The sequence below is a fragment of the Arachis ipaensis genome, chromosome B6, assembly GCF_059453495.1.
Source record: "Arachis ipaensis isolate K30076 ecotype BB chromosome B6, ASM5945349v1, whole genome shotgun sequence".
In the NCBI taxonomy this organism is placed as follows: domain Eukaryota; kingdom Viridiplantae; phylum Streptophyta; class Magnoliopsida; order Fabales; family Fabaceae; genus Arachis; species Arachis ipaensis.
The window spans coordinates 136,104,878-136,128,456 of NC_142441.1; the positions used below are offsets into that span (position 1 = coordinate 136,104,878).

Consider the following 23,579-nt stretch of genomic DNA (forward strand, 5'->3'; position numbering starts at 1 on the left):
TTTATACAACCCATACAAAAAAAAATTTAAATTTCATACAATATTTTTTCGTTCATTTTTAATAGCTCATAAATACAAAAAAAAAATATTGTATAGAATTTAAATTATTTTTTTATTAATTTTTATATAAAATACCCACATTATAATTATTCAGAAGTTGCATATAATTCGAACCTTATGAATTTAATTTATTACGTATTTGCCTAAATTGAATTTATTCAATTCGATTTATATAGAGATGTAAATTCGATTTATTTAATTTAATTTATTTTTGTATGTGGTATGATTTGATTGAAAGAGCAACAATTTATAACTTTATCTAGCATCAATAAATGTAAATTATGATTTGATTCTTCTATAATTTTATCTAGCATCAATAAAATTCCACTATCACTGGTTTTAAAAAAAAATTAAAATCTAAAACGATGGTTAAAAATAAATAAAGAGGATAGATTTAATTCTTCTATAATTGTATGCGTTTTTTTTCTGATTTGCGTTTTTATCACAATCCACAAGTTCTATGTTTTATAACTTAACGTTAATTCATATATAGTATATAAATAAATTTAATTAGAATAAATAATAATTTATTTATTTTATTTTAGACTTTATAAATGAAAAGACTAATTCACTAATATAATGAATTATAATGAATGTAATATAATTAATTAAGCAATATAAATTATAATAAATTATATTAATTATATTAATATTTAAATATCTAATCAAATCAATTAGTTGGTATAATTAAGTCAGTGTAATAAATTATATTGAATGAGTTAAAACAATTAAATCAAGAAACACTCTCCGAAGCATGCCACGTCAGTTTCATCATTAAATGCAGAGATTCTATTTTTATATAATAGAATAGATTACCAAAATTATTTATCAAATTATTAATTTTGTAATTAGTGGGGACCATTTCCTCTTCAAGTCCATCCCTACTTTCCATGAGAGTTTATTAAATACTACTACTTCTATACAAATATACTACTAGTCATAGGTTATATAGCTGAACAATTAATTAACTAAATCTTTTTGTCCTGTTCTCTCTCTAGGTCCTCAAATACCATCTGATTAACATCGTTGCTCTAAGATATCTTTTAAAAGGCTACAATATTGCTATTGCTGTAAAATTCTACACGTCATCAGTTATGCATGCACCCACTCTATAAATAAATCAATCCGTCTGATGTGATAGCACCTATGGCCCTATAAATACACATAAAATATTAAAAAAAATTTAAATATTTTAAAAATATTGATATTTCAATAATTTTAACGAATAATTTTAATTAATTTATTATATATTTTTATAACTAAATCAACGACTAAAAATATTAAAAGACGGATATTGGTGGTATACTTGAATTTCGTCGATCTAAAATATTTATTATCAACATAATAATTCTGCACATACAAGCGTTTTTTTATACAAGTCTTTACAAGTTTTTTATATTAACGCGTTTCGAACCATTACTGCACATTTTTACTGCATCTTCTTCTTCTTGCTGCAGGTTCTTCTTCTTCTTCCTCTTCTTCTTTTTTTTCTTTCGTTTCTTGCCTTCTCTTTCTCCTTCTTCATTTACGTGCTTTTCTCTCTATTTTCTTTTTTCGTTATTCTTGATTTCCATTGTTTTTTGACATCAAACTCTGAAATCGTTTTTGAAGAAGAAGAAGCAGCAGAAGATGAGGAGAAGAAAGAGAAAGAGTTCTGAATTATGCATAAGGTATATTTCAACGAATTTTTGGTGTATTTCTTAAATTCTTTGGGTGTACTTTTGTAATCCTTTGGGTGTATTTCTGTAATCATTTAGGTGTATTTTTATAATCGTTTGGGTGAATTCATGTAACCGTTTGAGTGTATTTCTGTAATCCTTTAGGTGTATTTCTATAATCGTTTGGGTGTATTTCTGAAGTTCCATTATCTTCAAATTTAGCAAGAAACTCGTTTTCATGGAGGAGGAAGAAGAAGAGTCATTTATAATGCATGGTGAGTAGTGCGCTTTGGAAACAAGAAGTAGTTAAATAACGTTCGTTTATTTACTCTTAAATGTGGGAGTATAATATGTGTGTTTTGTTGAACTTATGCCAATTTATAAGCTAAAAAGACTTATATGTATAGCAGGGCTTATAAATATGTGATATCTTTATATCTTATACACAACAAAATTAATGACCACCCTCACATGCACAAGTACTTGCATATAAAGGCGGGTTTGAAGCCCAAGGAGTCTCTAAAAGCAAGAAGCAAAAAGAGTGTGTTGCAATTGAGTCAGTGAGGTGTGTTCGTATATATATTTTATTTTGAGTTAATAATTCTCTCACAGGATTTATTTCGTGTAATGTGATAAATATTTTGAGTCATTGAATCCTATCTTAAAATTTAAGAATTTTCTATCATAAAATATAAATTAGTGTCCAAATAAACGTTCTGATTCTCAAGAATCTTGTCTCATATCCCTTTTGAAAAACTCCGTTATATCTTTCTCTTTGATTTCTTCTCTTTTGTATAGATCCAAAGTATACACCATACACTCTCCAAGAAAGAGAGGGTGGCTTTAGGAATTAGGACCCTTTTTTAATAGGCCAGTGTGTCCATGTTATGAGAATTGTGAAGAAGAAACGATGATCATGACCTTCTTACACATGAAAGCATTGATCTGTTTCTTCTTCTTTGTGTTTGTCCCCACATCGGGGAATGACCTCTTAAGCTGTGAGACAACTTCACCAGATGCATCTGGCTACAGCTGCATACAAAATAATAAAAGCTCTATTCAATGTGCAACATTTGCACTCATTCACACAAATCCATACTTTTCTTCTCTCTCAAACCTCACTCATTACTTGGGACTTAACCGTTTTGTGATAGCAAAATCAAATGGTTTCTCTCCAGAAAACACTGAAATCCTCTCCAATGATCAACCCCTTTTAATACCAATTGATTGCAAGTGCAGCAAACATGGTTTTTTCTATGCTGAATTGACCAAAACCACCATCAAAGGTGAGAGCTTCCATGGCATTGCTGAATCACTTGAAGGCTTAACTACCTGCAAGGCCATAAAAGATCGAAACCCCGGCGTGTCGCCTTCGAATCTCGACGGAGAATTCAAGTTGCTGATTCCATTAAGATGTGCATGCCCAGTTTCATCTTCTCAAGAACAAAGGGCTCTGCTTTCTTATCCTGTAAGTAAAGGCGACACGGTTTCGAATTTGGCTTCAAAGTTTAATGTTACCATAGAATCCATAATTTCTACAAATAATTTATCATCATCAGAAGGGTTTGAAACTCAAAGCCTTACACCTTTTACATGTCTTCTGATTCCATTGTTAAATAATAATCCTGTGGCTAAACCCTCTAATAATCCTGTGATTAGTCCACATAAGAAAACAAAAATGTGGAGGACTGAACTGTGTATTGGCCTAGCCGGTGTTGCACTTGGACTCTTCATTGCTTCGTTAGTGGGATTCTTTTTCATCAGATTGAAGAACAAGAAGCAGAGTGTGAAGAACAATAATAAGTGTAAAGAGTTAGATATGGAGCTTCAACATCTGAATCTCAGTGTAAGAACAACCAGTGACAAAAAAGTCTCATTCGAGGTACCTCACGAGGGGAAGATCCTAGAAGCTGCGACGCCTCGAAAGATGTTCCTTGAGACATACACAAGGGAGGAAATTCGGAACGCAACAGAAGACTTCAGCTCAAGCAATCACATTGAGGGGCCGGTGTTCCATGGCCGATTGAACGGCAAGAACATAGCAATAAAAAGAACAACGAACGATGTCGTTTCGAAGATAGAGTTCGGCCTCTTCCACCACTCAGTTCAACGTCACCCCAACATTCTAATGCTTCTTGGAACAACAAGCTTGCTAGAGGGTCCAGATTCCTACCTGGTTTTCGAGTATGCGAAAAACGGATCCTTGAAAGACTGGCTTCACGGTGGCTTGGCAATCAAGAATCAGTTCATTGCTTCATGCTATTGTTTCTTGACGTGGAGGCAGAGGCTCCGGATCTGCCTCGACATAGCCGGCGCCTTGCAGTACATGCACCATGTGATGATCCCAAGCTATGTTCATAGGAACATAAAGAGTAGGAACATTTTCTTGGATGAAGAGTTTGGCGCAAAACTTGGGAATTTCGGTATGGCAATGTGTGCTGAGAATGAAACTGAAGATCCACATTTCTATTCCACAAACCCTGCTTCTTGGAGCCTTGGTTATTTGGCACCTGAATTTGTTCATCAAGGTGTAGTTTCACCAAGCATTGATGTGTTTGCTTATGGGGTGGTTTTGTTGGAGGTTTTGTCCGGCCAAACACCCATAAGCAGGCCTAATGACAAGGGTGAAGGGAGTGTTTGGCTCACGGATAAAATCCGGTCGATTTTGGCGTCGGAGAAGAATGCAAGTGAGCTGAGGGAGTGGGTTGATAGTGCCTTAGGGGAGAACTATTCGTTCGATGCAGCTTTCGAATTGGCTAACATTGCAAGGGCTTGTGTTGAAGATGAGGCTTCTTTGAGACCAAGTGCAAATGAAATTGTTGACAAGATTTCAAGATTGGTGGAGGAGTTTCCGGATGGGGAACACCACATGTTAATCACCGAAAGCTCTAGCAAGCCATTGGTTAATGCTGTATGAAAATTTAAATCCTAAACATAAGTTTCGCTTATTTTGGCAATGACTCGTGCAATTGTCTTTATATGAAGTTGATATTTGAGAATCCTTAAATTATTGTCATTAACGGTTTTTAATTATCAACTTCACTGCATATAAGTTTCTCTAATTATTTTTTTGTCTTTCTAAGAAAATATAGTAGAGGATATACAAGTTCAGTACTCTTGTTGATGTGAGTGCATACCTAATTGCTATTTCTTGAAAGTGGAGGCAGAGAAAACACAAGTTCTTTGTCTCTCAATTTCTATAGTTGTGTTCTGTCTCTACTCTCTAGTACTTAACATAGCTATAGTTTCTTTCTGTTGGTATGTAGTTGGATCAGATTTGGATCTTTCTTTCCATTGTGTAATTACTATAGCAAATCAGAATAACGTACACAGAACTTTGTTATGTTTCCTTTTCATCAGATAAATAATAATATAGACACTATTTAAGAGAATTAGTTATGAGTCAATGGAGCATCTTTTATCTAATAGTGGAGACATTTAAAAGTGAGACACCTATTATGATCTAAAGGAAAAACAATAATTTTAGCAACTTGTGTGCTCGTTATTATTTTAAACGTGCTTTTTGTGTTCCGCTGTCATTCAAATTAGATATGAAATCTTCATCAGTAGCTTTAGAGACGTAGACACGAGGGGGCGGTTTTGCTCAGCCATTTGATTAAGGCATTAAAACAAAAGTAAATTGAGACCTTGGTGGACTACAAACTCGAGGAATGCAGGAAGGGGTGAAATCTCACTCTCAGTTCTTAAGGCCATTGATGAACTTTCGAAAATAATTGTATGCATGTAAGAAAATGGTCGAGTCACAAGGCCTATTTTTAATAATAATTTCGTTAGGTAGACAATCTTGTGAATAAGCAATCTTGGTCCACCGAAAGTAGAAAAAAAAACTCCACTCAAATTACCCAACAAAAAACTCTCTTGTTACTTCAGAAATTTTAACCATCCAACACATACCCTAATTTACCGTCTCTGCTTCACTCACCAGCCATGCTCGCCTATGTCGCTGTCTCCCTCACCGGACACCCTGGATGCCGCGGAGCTTCTTCTCCCTCTTGGTGCCACATACCGATCAGAAGCAACAGCACCAAGCAAGCCGGAGGCGGTACACCACCATCACCGCCAACTGCAACAACATCGTTGACACGGTACACGAATATTTACTTTACCATGTATGCTGATCATTGGTTTCCTTCAATAAATGGATGTTTGTTTTTTATTTTACTTAATTAGTTTAATCCATCTCTTATTATTGGGTTTGTAAAAAGCCAAATTTCTATAACATCCATACATGACCACAGCTATAAAATCATTATCATGGTTAGGAGCTGAATTTATAACTGTCTTCCAAACTTGGGATTTATGCGTGAGAATGGTATTTTTATTGATAATTTTGCATCTAAAATAGATAGTAGATTCATTCCCATTAATATTAATTACATGGTAAATTATATAGTAAAGATGTAAGTTTACATATCTTTTTTTTTATGAGATGAAAGAAGAATTGAAAAAAGTAAGATTCATATTTTGAACAATAATAAAATAATAAAAAATAACTGTAAAAAAATTTATATTCTCTTTATACAATTTTAATCTATATAGTAAAATGCTCCATTATATAATATATTAGGGATACAAATAGAGTAGAGTAGAATATACTTAAACTCGTATTCTATCCTATCCGCAGACAAATTTACACCGTATCCTATCCTACCCACAGCGGATCGGGTAAACAATCCTACCCAAATATATTGGTTCGCGTTGGATATCTACGAGTAGGGTATATATTGCCAACTCTAATTACCATTATCAACCATCCATAACAAAAACCACAAACCCTGGTGTCTTGCATCTTTGGTAATATGAGGTGGTAAATCCCATTCTATTCAAGACTACTAATGTTAAGAATTTCTTCATCATATTTGTTAGAATATAATTAGGATCAATTAGAATTATTTAGTATATATGAATATTTATTATAGAATATTACGTCTTTATTACGTCGGTGTTTTTCCGTGGTAGTTCTATCTGTGCTTCCTTCCGGCAGTTCCGTCTGCACCCGTTTTATCAGTTTATGCAGTTTTTTTTCCTCTTTATTTCATCACTTGAGTTTGAAACTTATTTAAAACAACGAAATAAAGAGGAAAAAAACTGCATAAACTGATAAAACGGGTGCAGACGGAACTGCCGGAAGGAAGCGCAGATGGAACTACCACGGAAAAACACCGACGTAATAAAGACGTAATATTCTATAATAAATATTCATATATACTAAATAATTCTAATTGATCCTAATTATATTCTAACAATATTCAAGAGCACGAGCTTCTTCTAAAGATTTTTTGGCAACATCACCAATTGGTAGCAACAACCACGGATCTTGTTGTCAACTTGCCATTAAGGAGGTGTGTGGTTTAAGTATTATTTTGTTATTCAAATTCTATTTTTATGGGAATCAAATATACTAAAAAAGAAGGTGAAATTTAAAATGATGATATTTTAATTTTCTGAAATCAAACTTGTTTGAGAATAATTTTTTAAACTTTAAACCAAATATAAAAATATAATATTCTCATATTAAAATTCTTAAAAATTATTTATAATTTTTCCAATTATACACATCTTAAAAGTCTTTAGTCTTAGAAGTATTAAATTCATCGCTTACAAACCATGTATATGGATGGTTGGTTTTCTTCAATAAATGGGTGTTTGTTTTAGTTATGTACTTGGCCTTTGTTTGATTTATTATGTAGATTGTGAGTTAATTAAATAATTGGTTGATATTTTTAATTGTGCTAGAATCAATCTAATTCTATATGTTTTTTACTTTGGGTTGGGATATTTTTAAATAAAATAAAGAAGAAAATATACCGCTCAGCTTAGCATTTGTTGTATTGATATTTTTTGTGAATCTAGAACTAGGGTAGTGTGAACAGAAATTCGATTGAGATGTTATTTGAATTTGTTGAATTTATGTTGTTCTCCTATATTTAAATTTGTGGAACTATTAGATACTTGTTCATCTTTTAAACCATTTTATATGATAGATACTATATTACTTTACTTGCTGGAAATAATACGGATGTTTAGTTTATTATGCACACAGATGGTTAGTTAACTTTTGTCATGTGTTTTGAAGCTGAGTTAGGTTAATTTTTTTCTTAAATTGAAATCGGTTTTGATTTGAGTCGTTTAAATCGGATACAAAAGTTTATTGGCTCAGTTAATACTATTGTTTTAAAAATAATTGAAGTTAGGTTGTTAATTTGATCAAAGTGCTGCATATATTGACTATTTTAACTTTACGTGTCATATTATAAAGGATATTTTTTGACAGAAATTTAGTTTGATTGACAAGAAGGAGCTGGCTCCCCTTCAAAAACTCATAGAATCATTGTTTCTAAATGTTGCAGCATTTTAGATTTCATTTATTTCATTTTAGTTCTTAAAAATTAGTATTATCATAGAATTCATCTTATTAGAACCAAGTGTTTCTCATCATATCTGTGTGGATGCGTGTTTGTTTTATTCATAAGACACAGTGTGATATTTTTCTAGTCTCAAACATATAGATGCTCTGTTCTTTTTTGAACTTGTGTGCTTCTATTGTTGCAAAATAATCAGGTGAATTTGAGTTAGATCCAATCCAATTAAATAAACATCCACTTATGAATAAAAATAACCATCTGCACACCTAGTAAATTGAACATCCGACAATTTTTCATTGTATCTACTTAAATCCAATACAATCAACTAAACATCCACTTAAAAATAAAAATAACCATCTGCATATCTAGTAAAATGAACATCTGACATATTATGGATTGTCCATAATTTCTAACATACGCATTAAATTTCTCATTCATTAGAGACTTATAATAATAGTGGCATATGTTTTATAATCAATAAATTTACATTCTACGTAAATGACCTAATTAAGTAGGATTTAGTGAGTTAATAACACGTTTGTAATAATAGTCCCCATGTTTGTGATAACAAGAGAAAAAAATAGATTAGTTAGTTACATCATGTTATTTGGGTAAATTTGAGATAACAATCTACCCAAAAAATCATGTAACAAAGATTTACACTCTTTCTTGGTGTGAAAAAATCAATAAATAAGAGCAAAATAAACAGACAGAATTCTTATTGTATTAATCAATTACATAAAAGGACATTACAGAACTATGTGGGTGTATTTGTAGCAATACAAACAACAACAAAGCCTTATCCCACTAAGTGGGGTCGGCTACATGAATCAAACGACGCCATTGTGCTCTGTCATGTATCATGTCTACAGAGAGACCGTTTACATGTAGATCTCGTTTGACCACCTCATGAATGGTCTTCTTAGGTCTTCCTCTGCCTTTCGCCCTTTGTCCATCTTCCATCTCATCTACCCTCCTAACTGGATGTTCTATCGGTCTTCTTCTCACATGTCCAAACCACCTGAGACGCGATTCAACCATCTTTTCCACAATGGGTGCTACTCCAACTCTCTCCCTTATATCTTCATTCCTTATTTTATCCAATCACGTATGACCACTCATCCATCTCAACATCTTCATCTCTGCCACACTCAACTTATGTTCGTGCTCCCCTTTAGCCGCCCAACACTCCGTACCATACAGCATAGCCGGTCTTATAGCGGTGCGATAGAATTTACCTTTAAGTTTTAAAGGCACCTTTTTGTCGCATATAAAACCAGATGCACTCCGCCATTTTGACCAACCTGCTTGGATCCTATGATTTACATCCTGTTCAATCTCTCCATTATCCTGTATGATGCACCCAAGATACTTAAAACTTTTAACTTTTTGTAGGATGTTTTCTCCAATCTTCACCTCTATATTGGGGTTTTTCCTTCTCAAACTGAATTTACATTCCATATATTCCGTCTTGCTACGGCTTATGCGCAGACCATATACTTCTAAAGCTTCTCTCCATAACTCCAACTTCTTGTTTAGGTCTTCCCTTGACTCTCCCATAAGGACGATATCATCGGCAAAAAGCATGCACCATGGCACAGGCTCTTGAATGTGCTCTGTGAGTACTTCCAAGACTAATGTGAAAAGGTATGGACTTAAGGATGATCCCTGGTGTAATCCTATACCAATAGGAAATTCCTCTGTCACACCACCTTGAGTCTTCACACTAGTTGTGGCCCCATCATACATGTCTTTAATTGCCCGAATATATGCGTTCCTTACTATTAGTAAATTATTCTTGGTATCTTATGCAGCATTATTAACCAAGAACAACACCAACCTGAAACTAACATAATCAAGTCATATTCCCTTTGTAGTTTTGATACTAATCAGACCAATGACGGAAACAATATTACTGTATTTGTAAACGTCGCAATGCAGTTCTATTTTGCTCACTGTTTGCCATCCCAGAGTTTTTTGATGGTCATATACCGGCCATTTTCACAAACTTCTGGTAATAGCTAGCTATAAAATCTAGATGTCAAATTAAATAAATATAAGTTGCACCCGAAAAGTAAGTATAAGTGGGAGAAACAGAGTGGGTATTTTATATTTTTAAAATGAATTTTCTATGAGTAGTTGGTAGTTTATTTTTTGTGTAGAGGTTAATTTTTTTTAAGGTAGAACCACATTGGATACAAAATCAAAGGGGTAGTTATCAATGGACTTGGTGCAAAGATAGAGAAAAGCTCTGAGGAGACGGTAATTTGTCCGTATTGCATTCAGTTATTTTCCTTCTCATTTAAGTTTTTTTGTACTATATCTTTAATCGGACATGTCAACCATTGATCAATTTATCGTGGATTGAAGTTTTATTTAAAAATTTGTTATTAGTTAATAAATTATGGAAAAAAGACAAATAGGTCTCTGAATTTTTCATTTATAGATATTTTACTCCCTCAGAATTGAAAAATACAAAAAGATCCCTGACCATTCAAAACGCTTGACATATAGGGGTGTAAGTTACCGAACCGAACCGAAATTTACCGCAAAACCGAGCCGAAATTTACAACAACCGAATAGAAAACCGAAAAAATCAGTTTTTTTTTTGTTTTTTCCGAATTAAACCGATCGGTTCGGTTCGATTTTGGTTGGCTCGGCAGAATCGAACCGAACCGAAGAAGTGGCTTAGTAATGCATTGAAATAAAAATTTTAGACTTAACAAATGTGTTTGTTTTATGTTTAGTTGTTGGAATGAGTTGAAATTGTGTTGAATTTGAATGTAATGTAATGTTATTTCAGTTTATTGATTGTTTTAAACATCATTTTACTGAGATTAATTTTCTATTAGTTAGGATTTAAAAACTAAAAAAACCGACCGAACCAAACCGTTTTTGGTTTGGTTCGGTTCGGTTGTCGCACAGACAACAAACTGATTGGTTGGTACTCTGTGAAAATCGAATAGATCGGTTCGGTTGGTTTTTGGTCCAAAACCGAACCAAATCGAACCGATAACACCCCTACTGACATATGGGTCTTCCGTTCAATTTGCTCTCTAATATCAAACAGACAAGGTTGGTGTGGCTCCCATGTGTCCATTATAGAGTTATGTGTCCATTACGGTGTCAATGTGTCATGTACACAGGAGGTGCCCTAACTCTTCAAATTGGTTCCAAACATCATTGCAGCTATATAATTAGGGGATTTTTGTGTTTAGGGCTCTGTTCTATGGCCAGTGAAGGAGGTTCCTCGAGCACGTAACGAGTTCGATTGCCATCTAACATTCGTTGCGTGGAAGGTAGAGACGAGAAGGATGACATTGCTCCAATGTGCAAATGTGAAGCGTATGCTATATTGTATAAGTCCAAGACGCCAACTAACCCCCAACCGGTTGTTTCTTAGGTGCCCCTTCTTCAAGGTAACATGGTTCTATGAAGCTTAAAGCAGGTTCATGTATTTAATTGAATTTTGATTTCCTTTTTAATCTTGCAGTTGAAAAATCCATTTCACTGCAAGTTCTTTGTCTGGCTTGATGATCATGTTGCAAAAATTGGGAGTACAGAGAAGTAAATTTGTGACTATGAGGTTGACAATATGGAGTAGTACTTGTGCAAGAATAAAATAGAATAGAGACTAGTTAAGTTGGAGAGGAAGCTTGCTTATCTAGAAAGGAAGAAAAAAAACTAATATGTTGGTTATTCTTGTGTGTTCGTCAGTAACTTGTGTTGATGTTGTTGTAATTATAAGTCTTGAAAAATAGATAATCAGAGAAGTTATGCATTGTTGTTGTAATGAACTATGGCATGACATAATTCCGAACATGTGCATTCGACATTATGTCTTTCAATGCAGGCAATAGACCCTGACAAGTCATTCATTCGATTAGTTAAATTAGAAAGTGGCATGATCAAATTTTATGAACTAAATGAAATTACCTACAGAAACTAAGGTACTAACCTTTTGCTGGTCGGACATACAATTCCAACCATGATGTTGCACATCTCCAATATCCTCTTGTAGAAGGGTAAGAAACCACTTCCATGACTCCTTCGATTCAGATCTAGCCACCACAAAGGCAATCACATAAAACTGGTTGTTAGCATCCTGTGTCACAACAGACAGTAATTAGCCCCCATGATAGGTCTTGAGAAATGCTCCATCCAAATGAATCAAGGGTCTGCATCCACTCTTAAATCCAAGCTTGCATGCATCGAAACAAATATACATTTTGTCAAAGGTAGGAGGTGACTGTGGAATGGGAATAACATCTAGCAAGGCAGTAAACCTTGAATTGCTTCTATGTATCTCCATCAAATAGTCCCTTAGCTTTTCATATTGTTCTACCTCGTTGCCCATAATCCTATCTTTTGCTTCTCTTATAGCTCTATAAACCATCTTAGGGTGTACAACAAAATCAAACTCTTCTCTTAAGAAATCAATAGCTTCATGTGTGGTCATGTGGGGGATGGGTGGTCATTCTTTTCTCCACCTTCTTGCTGATCCAGTATTGGTCAGCTGCATTACTTCCTAGATCTCTTGCACATGTATGCTCATTCCTATATGTTTTCACCTGAAAGCACTACAGCTGTTTATTGTAGGAGAGATATGCAATCCAAGAACAATCTTTATCCTTGCAGCCAACTCTAACCCTTTCTCTATCATTTTTTTATCTAGACCAACCTCCTCCTCTTAGCGATAAACGAATCCTTCACAACCTCTTTGAACCTCTCAATTGTAGCAAATCTTGTGCCAAGATCAAATCTCCCTTCTCCAAAGCCATACTATTCGTCAAACGCAAGCCAATGTTGTTTGTTCCCTTCATCTTCCGATGAGACAGGGGTATGTAGATCCTCATATTCATACTTATACACGATGTCCTCATCCTCTGTGTCTACATCACTGACATATTCTGCAATTGCTGGCCTCATGTTGGGTTCCCTGGCAGGCCTAGCTCTATTGGGCTGTTTTGTAGGCCCACTTGTATTGGGCTATTTAGCAGGCCCATTCATCTTTGACGAACTTTCTCCAGTTGAGCCCACCCTTCTTGCTTTAAACCTCTACCTTTTAGACACATGTGTGGCTTGTTTTTTTGCTTTTCCTGGGGGTTCAATGTGTTTCCTTGACGATGGAGACACTTGTTTTCTCTTTCCTTTGGTAGTTCTAACACTACTGCCCCTATCATCATCTTCACCACTCTCACTCCCACTTTCATAACCGGGAGATGGTAGTTTATACAACTCATCTTCCTCACTGTCATCACTATCATGATCGGTAGATGAGTCATCCAATATCTCCAACTCATTTGGATCCACTTCTTCCTTAACCTCATCATGTTTCTCACAAGCACCATCTGCGATCTTAGGATCATCAACAGGATGATAAAAAATGTAAAACTCATAAGTGTCTTTGTTCCTCAATTTAGTCTGTCGCATTTGGTTGATCCCTGCATCCCCCCTCAGTACATACAACCCTGACTTTATATCCTTGCTTTTCGGATCATACCAGTAAGCCTTCTTATATAATTGATATCCCAGTCCTTTGAACAACGTGATCAAATCTCCAAAATTAACAAAATCCAAGTCCATGGGTGAAAACCTCTCAACTTTACTATGAAGATATACTAACTCACCGGCAGGTACCCTTGAAAAGTAGCCCCTGTGATGGAACACAGGAACACCAAATACATCATCCATCTGCAACATTTTTCAATACACAACACAACACAAAACCATACATTATTAACAATGATTCAAAACCTCACTAAACATTACCCTAAACCTCACTAACCCCACACAACTAATTAGCCACTACCCCCACTTACAATCTCTATAATCACATACTAAGACATGTATGTATAACAAATAAAAGGAAGAAGTACAACAAGTTTCAACAACAATATACTTACTACTCTCTGCGGCAGACACAACTACAACAACGAAGCTTCACTGAAACTGTTTCACAGAACACCAACGCCGACACGATGAAGATGAAGTGTTGTATTTTTTGGAGGGAAAACGTCAGTGCTAGGGCTTTCTGTAATTGTCTATGATTGATATGGGCATCCTTGACATATCTGATATGAAGTGTTGAACAACGTTTTTCAAAACGTCATCGTTTTAGTGCATAAGGACCAATATGTCCCATAACTTTCTATAACGGACCACGTTAGTCCCGTTAACAACATCTTGGCGATACATACACACACTCTAGGCCACATAAGCACCACCTAATCTGAATCCGTAACATTTGGCCAAGCAGATTAAACGGAAGGACCAATATGTCAAGTGTTTTGAATGGTCAGGGATCGTTTTGTATTTTCCAATCCTAAGGGAGTAAAATGTCTACGAATGAAAAGTTCAGGGACCTATTTGTTCTTTTTTCATAAATTATTACACATATAAGGCGGACTTTAAATTTCTAAAATTTATTTAAACAGAATAGTGCGTTAACTATTAGACCACCTAAATTAATTTCTTTTCATTTAAGTTACTTTAATTTGTTGTTTTTTCTAGCATGTATTTAAATGTTATTTGGGCACGTTAGAAGAAAGGAAAGGAAAATTAAAGAAAAATTTTAGTGGGTTCAAACTTTTTATTTAAAATAAATAAAATGTAGAGAAAATACAAAATAGAGAAGTTACGGATTTATCATATATTTATAAATTTATCATTTATTCGAATAATTTGTTTATATATATATCCGTAAACCCTAAACCCTAAACCCTAAACCCTAAATTTTTCTTTAATTTTCCTTTCCTTATATATATACGTGTATGCCCATGCGTGTTATCTATCAAAATTAAAATATGATTAAAATACTCCAAGGAGAATTAAAAAAGAAAGATTTTAGAGAACTATTTTTGTAAGTCATCAAAAGTGTTCAATCAAAATTCTGAATTATTAAACTTGTGAATAAATTCAAATACATTTCTAGAATCTTTTTAAATTAAGGATACCACTTTGATAAAGACATTAAAAATGTCTTTTTTTAAAAACGTTTACATGTGTTATGATATTATTGGACATCTTTATTAAACCGGTTAATACTTTATTTTTTAATAAACCAAAACAAAATCGATTTATTTATAGTAATTGTTCATACCCTGGCCCAACACTAAGGTCCAGGTTTAAATGAAAAGACCCAGTCCAAAGGATTGAGCCTCACCCCACACCGACCTTCCCCTAAAGAAGTTGGTTCTCACTACGACTTGCTCTAAAGAAGTCGGGGACGAAGATTAGCTGGCAGATAAACACTCACTCAAATGAGTAATTGCCCCTAAGATCTCTCAACCCACTTCCAGGAGCCATATCCTAACTTCCCTAAGATAAAGGGACGGTTATCCACCTTAAAAGGTGGAACTACTTCAACGGTGGTTATTGGCTCCCTGCTATAAATACACTGACACTCCTTAGGTATCTCTAAGTCCCAATACTCTCTAGACCTGCTCACGCCCTTGCTGACTTAGGCATCGGAGTGTCTTTGCAGGTACCACCCCCATTCACTCGTATTCACAAGTCGGACGGAGGCCCTAAAGACGCGAATCCGCTCGAAGGCTTCCTTCCATAGACGATTGGACCAACCCAGCGAGTCCAGCCCAATAATCTCCGGTTACCCATCGTAACATTGGCGCCGTTGCCGGAGACCCGAGAGATCAACCAGTAATGGCGGACAAATCACCGAAAGAAGGTCATACGGCATCTGATTCCGAGCAGGAAAACCTGGACACCGGAAACAACGACGCAAACCCAACTCCTCACCAGGAAGCCAGCGATCAACATCGAGAAGGCACCTCTAGGTTTAAAAATCCAAAGGTAAACTCCTCGGATGAACGAGAGTCAGGAAAGGAAGAACCACCCCACGCAACCGAGCTAATGGGGTTGGTCCATGGCCACCAAGGTCGTTTGGAACAGTTGAAACAGGAGTTAGAACAACAACGAGAGGCAGAGCGAAATCTCAGGGGAGAGATAGAGCGACGAAAAGAGTTAGAGGAAAAACTCTTAAGACTAGAATCTTCTCTGAAAAGTCGAAACTTCCGTGGCGACCGAGAAGAGTCGCCCCTGGGAGGAGAAGATCCGTTTAGTGAGGACATCATAAGGGCAAAAGTTCCAAGAAACTTCAAAAGCCCTGATATGAACCTCTATGACGGAACCACAGATCCGAAGCATCACTTAAGCAATTTCAAAAGTCGGATGTATCTGGCTGATGCTTCTGATGCAACTCGCTGCAAAGCCTTTCCGACTACCTTGTCAAAAGCGGCGATGAAGTGGTTCGACAGCCTCCCACCGAGGTCGGTCACCAGCTTTGAGGACCTCTCGAGAAAATTCTTGATGAGGTTCTCCATCCAAAAGGATAAAGTAAAACATGCGCCGAGCCTCCTGGGAATAAAGCAGGAGGTCGGAGAACCTTTGCGGGACTATATGGAAAGGTTCAATAAAGCGTGTTTAGAGATTCAAGACCTGCCCACCGAAGCTGTCATCATGGGGTTAGTGAATGGACTTAGAGAAGGTCCCTTCTCACAGTCCATATCAAAAAGGCACCCCACCTCCCTGAGCGATGTACAGGAAAGAGTAGAAAAGTACATCAACATGGAGAAAAATGCCAGACTACGAGAGCCGAGTTGGCGAGCTGGGCATTTCCACTCTGCAAAAGAGAAGGAAAGAGAGCCCAATAAAAAAGAAGAACTCGGTCTCGACAGGCCAAGGAAATATCACTCTTATACTCCTCTAAAGGTTTCCATGGTGGATGTATATAGAGAGATCTGCAACACTGAAAGGCTGCCACCTCCCAGGCCCATTAAAAATAAAAAGGGAGGAAGTCGCGGCGATTACTGTGAGTACCATAAGATGTATGGTCATTCAACAAAGGATTGTTACGACCTTAAAAATGTGATAGAAAAGCTGGCCAGAGAGGGTCGGCTTGATAGATATCTCATGGAAAGGTCGGACAATCACGGGAAGAGAAAGCGAGAGGATGGGGACAGGAGAGACCCACCACCACAAACTCCCGAGAGACATATACATATGATCTCGGGAGGATTCGCGGGTGGAGGACTCACCAAGTCCTCTCGCAAGAGACACCTCAAGCGAGTTTACCAGGTCGGGAGTGAATCACCCGACCTCCCCACAATCTCATTCACAAAGGAGGATGGGCAAGGAATAATCCCTGGACATGATGATCCAGTGGTGATAACCATGATCCTAGCCAACGCCCACCTCCACAGAACTCTAGTAGACCAAGGGAGTTCGGCAGATATCCTTTTCAAGCCCGCATTCGACAAACTAGGGCTGGATGAAAAGGAGTTAAGAGCCTACCCCGACACCTTATATGGATTAGGCGACACGCCAATAAAACCACTGGAATTTCTACCCCTCCACACGACCTTCGGAAAGGGGGAAAAGTCCAAAACTCTGAGCATAGACTTCATAATCCTCGACGTGGGGTCAGCATATAATGCCTTGATTGGCAGAGCTACCCTAAATCGACTCGGAGCGGTGGTGTCTACCCATCACCTTTGCATGAAATTCCCGATATTTGCGGGGATAGCAACGGTGCGAGGAGATCAGAAGCTGGCAAGAAAATGCTACAATGAAAGCCTGAACCTGAGAGGGAAAGGCAAGGAAGTCCACACCATAGAGCTCGGTGGCACAAGAACCAAAGAAGAGCTGCGCCCACAACCAGGAGGAAAAACTGAAGAAATACAGGTCGGTGAAGAGGCAGGAAAAAATACCAACATAGGAGCCAACTTGGAAGAAAGCTTAAAACAAAAGTTGACAAAGCTCCTAAAAGAAAATTCCAACCTCTTCGCCTGGAAAGCTTCCGACATGCCAGGGATAGACCTCAAGCTCATGTCCCACAGGCTCTCTGTCCACCCAGGGTCTCGACCTGTACAGCAGCGAAGGCGTAATCTCGGCCCAGAACGAGCTCAAGCGGTGGAAGAGCAGGTACAAGCACTCCTAGAGGCCGGCTTCATCAGAGAAGTTAAGTATCCGACATGGCTAGCAAATGTAGTGCTAGTCAAGAAACAAAACGGCAAGTGGAGGATGTGCGTCGACTATACCGACCTGAATAAGGCATGTCCCAAGGACCCATATCCGCTCCCAAGCATTGATACTCTAGTGGACTCCAGCTCAGGGTATAAATACTTGTCGTTTATGGATGCCTACTCGGGATATAACCAGATCCCGATGTACAAGCCAGACCAGGAAAAGACATCGTTCATCACACCTAGAGCAAATTATTGCTACGTAGTCATGCCTTTTGGATTAAAAAACGCAGGGGCCACGTACCAAAGGCTGATGAACAAGGTGTTCGCTCCCCACCTCGGGCACTTAATGGAGGTCTACGTAGACGACATGCTGGTAAAAACCCGGGAAGAGGCCGACCTTTTTACGGACCTCACGCAAGTTTTCAACACCATAAGGGCGCATGGGATGAGACTAAATCTTGCAAAATGCACCTTCGCGGTGGAGGCTGGAAAATTCCTAGGATTTATGCTAACCCAAAGAGGGATCGAGGAAAATCCTGACAAGTGTAAAGCTATCCTAAGAATGAAAAGCCCGACTTGCTTGAGAGAAGTCCAACAACTAAATGGCCGACTTGCAGCCCTTTCCAGGTTCTTGGCAGGGTCAGCCTTAAGGTCCCTTCCACTGTTCTCTCTGCTGAGAAAAGGATGCCAGTTCGAGTGGACTCCAGAATGCAAAGAAGCGTTCCAAGAGTTCAAAAAGTTCTTGAGCCAACCTCCAATCCTCACCCGACCTCTAGTGGGGGAAGAGCTTGTCCTATATTTGTCTGTAGCGGACAAAGCTGTCGCATCGGCCCTAATACGAGAGGATGAGGTTGGACAGCATCCAGTATACTTCACCAGCAAAGTTCTACAGGGTCCCGAACTAAGGTACCGCAAACTAGAAAAGTTTGCGTACTCCTTAGTAATAGCCTCGCGGAGGTTACGGCCCTACTTCCAAGCCCACACAATAAGAGTCCAAACGAACCAACCCATGAAGCAAATCCTCCAAAAGACGGATGTTGCAGGGAGAATGGTTCAGTGGGCGATAGAGCTCTCCGAGTTCGACTTAAAGTACGAAACTCAGACAGCGGTAAAAGCCCAATGCCTCACCGACTTTATAGCGGAATATGCAGGAGATCAAGAGGAAAAGTCGACTACATGGAAACTATACATAGACGGATCCTAAAAAAAAAAAAGGAAGTGGTGCAGGCATAATACTAGCCAATGAAGGGGGAACACAGATAGAAGTTTTTCTCAAATTTGAATTTCCAGCTTCCAACAAGCAGGCAGAATATGAAGCCTTGATTGCAGGATTAAAGCTAGCAGAAGAGGTCGGTGCAACCCAGGTGCTGATATTTAGCGATTCCCAAGTAGTGACCTCCCAAATAAATGGAGAGTATCAGGCTAAAGACCCGAATATGAAAAGATACTTGGAAAAAACTTTGGAGCACCTCGGGCGCTTTGCAGAAACCGAGATTAGACACATAACTCGGGACCTAAATAGCAGAGTAGATGCCCTCTCCAAGTTAGCCAGTACCAAACCAGGGGGAAATAATAGAAGCTTGATCCAGAAAACTCTCCAAGAACCCTCTGTGATGAAAATAGAGGACAAGCAGGAAGTCCTTGAAGTGACCGGGTTAAACCTTGGGTGGATGAACCCCTTGGTCGAATACCTAAAATTCAACATCCTCCCCAAAGAGGAAAAAGAAGCCAAGAAAATCCGGAGGGAAGCACAATACTACACTTTGGTGAAAAATACCCTCTATAAAAGAGGAATATCAATACCATTGCTAAAGTGCGTACCAACCTCAAGGACAACTGAAGTACTAGAAGAGGTTCATAATGGGATCTGCGAAAACCACCTCGGAGCCAGTCACTAGCAAGAAAAGTAATCCGAGCTGGGTTCTATTCGCCGACTTTGCAGAAGGATGCCACAGATTTTGTGAAAAAGTGCCAACCATGCCAGATGCACGCAAATTTCTATGTGGCTCCTCCCGAGGAGCTAATCAGTATAACTTCTCCATGGCCCTTTGCAAAATGGGGGATGGATCTGTTAGGACCTTTTCCCCAGGCCCCAGGACAAGTCAAATACTTAATTGTGGGAATAGACTACTTTACAAAGTGGATAGAAGCATAACCATTGGCCACGATCACTGCCCAGAGAAGTCGGAGGTTCCTCTACAAAAATATCATCACAAGGTATGGGATACCTCATTCCATTACCACAGATAACGGAACCCAGTTCACCGACTCTACCTTCAGAAGCCTAGTAGCCAGTATGAAAATAAAATACCAGTTCACCTCGGTGGAACATCCACAAGCAAATGGACAAGCGGAGGCAGCTAACAAAATCATACTGGCGGGACTAAAGAAAAGACTACAAGATGCAAAAGGAGTTTGGGCTGATGAGCTCCCGCAAGTGCTATGGGCCTACTGGACGACGCCACAATCCGCCACAGGAGAAACACCCTTCCGACTTGTCTATGGCGTAGAGGCCATGATACCAGTAGAAATCAGCGAACAAAGCCCAAGGGTGATCCTTTATAATGAGGTCGAATTGCTCCCCGAAGTCCGAGAGCAAGTCCAGATAAGCGAAGCAGCGTTGAAACAAAAGATGACTACGAGATACAACAGAAAAGTCATTCGAAGGAGTTTCGCCCCAGACGACTTGGTCTTAATCAGAAACGACATTGGAGTCAACAAGTCGGGGGAAGGAAAGCTTGCTGCCAATTGGAAGAGACCATACAAGATTAGTGAAATCTTAGGAAAAGGCTACTACAAAGTGACCAACCTGAGCGGAGCTGAGTTACCTAGGTCATGGCATGCTTGTAATATGAAAAGGTACTATAGTTAAATGCGAACTCTACTCCCTGATGTACTCTTTTCCCAACTTCACACGATTTTTTCCCAAAAATCAAAGGGTTTTTTCTGAAGAAGGGTTTTTAACGAGGCATCACAGTAGAGACTAAAGGAGAATGGATTATCAAAAACCCTTAGTAGCAGCGAAAGTACCTTCCCAAATAAATAAAGATCTTTTACAATATCTCTTATAAATTCCTTCTCGTTTGTTTTTCTTTCTACGAAACGCGCCGACTTAAGCTCGACAAAACATGAAAATCCCATGACCGACCTAGATGGTCGTCAGGATAAAACGATGAGGTACAAGTCGGTGTAAAGAGGTTATAAAAGTTGATCGTGAAAAACTTGGAAACATTCCGACTCATAAGTCAAAGTGAAAAGTCGAGCAGCAAAGAAAACGCATCGCAAAAATAACCTAAGTCATAGGAACTCAATAAATCAAAAAATTGAGTATAAGGAATACCAAAAGAGATCGAAAAACCTAAAGACTGTCCTAAGTCCTTAAAGTTAAAAGGCTCAAAAAGGACAAACAGCCAAGAAAATGTTTTCAGAAAAGATCAAAGGGGATTTTTCAAAAACCAAAGTCAGAAAAGCATACACAAAAAGGTAACTTAAACCCTTATCCAAAAAGGGTATTTTTTGTTAACTTAAACCCTTATCCAAAAAAGGGTATTTCTAAGTATTTTTGTTTACGGCCTTAAAAGGCCAAGGAAAATGTCAACAAAGTCACCACCACGACATAAAAAAGAGTTTAAAAAAGAGGGTACCCACAGGCCGGGCCCCCATATAGCCACAAATATTTTTAAAGAGTATCACCACCAGAGCCGAAGGGAGTAGTCGGATCACCACCAGAGTCAGGGAGAGTAGTCGGAGCGCCATCAGGTCCAGGGAGAGAAGTATCCATAGGAGCCAGAGAGGAGGTTCTATGAGCCTTCGAAGAACTCGGAGCATCCTTGGAACGAGGAGGGGACTCCATTATCCTTTGCCCCCGAGTCTTTAAATCTGAATCGGTGATATACTTGGGAGAAGGGGGAGATACTATAGCCCCATCAATAACGACCTTGTCAGGATCCAAGGGAGACAGATCCAGGTCGGGAGCAAGAACTCCAACCTGCTCCTTAAAAATCCTCCACGCTTCCTCAGCCCTATCAGCAATGGAGTCCTCCAACTCGGCATAAGCATTCCGAGTATTCAGCAAATCTTTCCTCACCTCCACGAGATCCGTGAACAGGATCGAATAACTCTCCTGTGCCTTCAACCTCAGGCCCTCCTCCATGTTGCACTGAGCCTGCAACTTCCTTTCTTTTTCTTGGAGGCCATCCCTCTCTTCCCTCAACTTTGCGACCTCTTCCCTCAGCCCTTTCTCCTGCTCCTGATATAAGAGAAGCCTCCCCTCCAACTCTTCAACCCTCGAGGTTGAACCCAAAGAGCTGAGAGGAGTCTTCTCAAACATATCAAGAAACTTTGTGCATACCCCCGCCGCCCTGATACTCTCCTGAGCCAGAATAGTGAGGTGGTTCCGAATAGAAACATCATCCATACCTATGCGGGTATGGGGATAGATGTATTTCCGGACAAATTGAGGTGCATCCACTTTAGCCTCACCTTCAAAAGAAGAGATAGACTTTAAAGTCTTGCGCTTCTTCTTCTCTGGCTCAGGGGAAGATCGGGGGGAGGGGACGGCTGAGAAGAAGCCGAGGAGGAAATAACGATGGGTCGAGAAAGAGTCCCCAAATTTTGGGAAGAAGGGGGAGTAGGAGGAAGAGGAGAGCTAGTTACCCTGGCGCCGCCAGTCCTGGCACGGGACCTTGCCTTGGCCTCCTGGACTCTCTGGTAAGACTACCTGGAATTCTTCTTCGCCATCTCTATAAAAAACAATCAGTAGCCAAAAAGTCAGCAAAACAAGTCGGTAAAAACAAGTCGGAAACAAAGTGAATAAATAAAAGCTACCTAGTTGTGTCTGGACAAAGGTCGGCGACCCCTGGAGAAATTTTTTGGTATCCAGATATGGGGCCCTCCCCCACACTTCTCGGAGGAACCCCACAATGGCTGCCTCCACCTCATCCAGAGCATCCAAACCATATTTCTCACAGGGGAAAGCCTCTAGCCAGTACAGAGGAAAGGGAGGGGAAGAACTCTCGTTTAAGAAGAAGGGGTGGTGACCCTCTACAGCTTGAACTTTGAAAAAATAATTTTTGAAGTCATGGAAGGATTCATCAAAAAGGGTGAAGACTCTCCGACCTTGTATAGCTCGGAAAGACACCCATTGTTGCTTATTATTTTGTCCACTGAACGGCGTAGTCATGTGAAAGAGAAAAAAGAAAATCCTCAGGGACGTCGGAAAGTCTAAAGCATGGCTAATGAACTGGTAGATTTTCAGAAAACCCCAAGAGTTGGGGTGAAGCTGGGTAGGAGCAACTCGGTAGTGGCGTAGAACGGCAACCTCAAAATCAGAAAAAGGGAGAAAAATGCCCAGGCGGGTGATCATACTCTCATACATATAAAAGAAATGAGGGGCTACTTCAGAAGCCCTCCCGAAATAAACCCGGTCTTCCGGACCCGGGACCACCAATTCATACTTCGGCTCATCCTCATCAGAGATACATAGTCTA

General features: G+C 38.6%; 1 protein-coding gene and 1 pseudogene across 1 annotated transcript; one reads left to right on the forward strand and one right to left on the reverse strand.

The window, feature by feature from the left end:
• Nucleotides 1-2,169: 2,169 nt before the first annotated feature.
• LYK2 (Protein kinase superfamily protein) lies at nucleotides 2,170-5,143 on the forward strand. Its single transcript, XM_016351510.3, has one exon. It carries the CDS (start codon nucleotides 2,629-2,631, stop codon nucleotides 4,633-4,635), a length of 2,007 nt encoding a protein of 668 aa, XP_016206996.1. The 5' UTR covers nucleotides 2,170-2,628; the 3' UTR covers nucleotides 4,636-5,143.
• Nucleotides 5,144-12,886: 7,743 nt separating this feature from the next.
• LOC148562856 (uncharacterized) lies at nucleotides 12,887-13,913 on the reverse strand (annotated as a pseudogene).
• Between the last annotated feature and the right edge of the window lie 9,666 nt (nucleotides 13,914-23,579).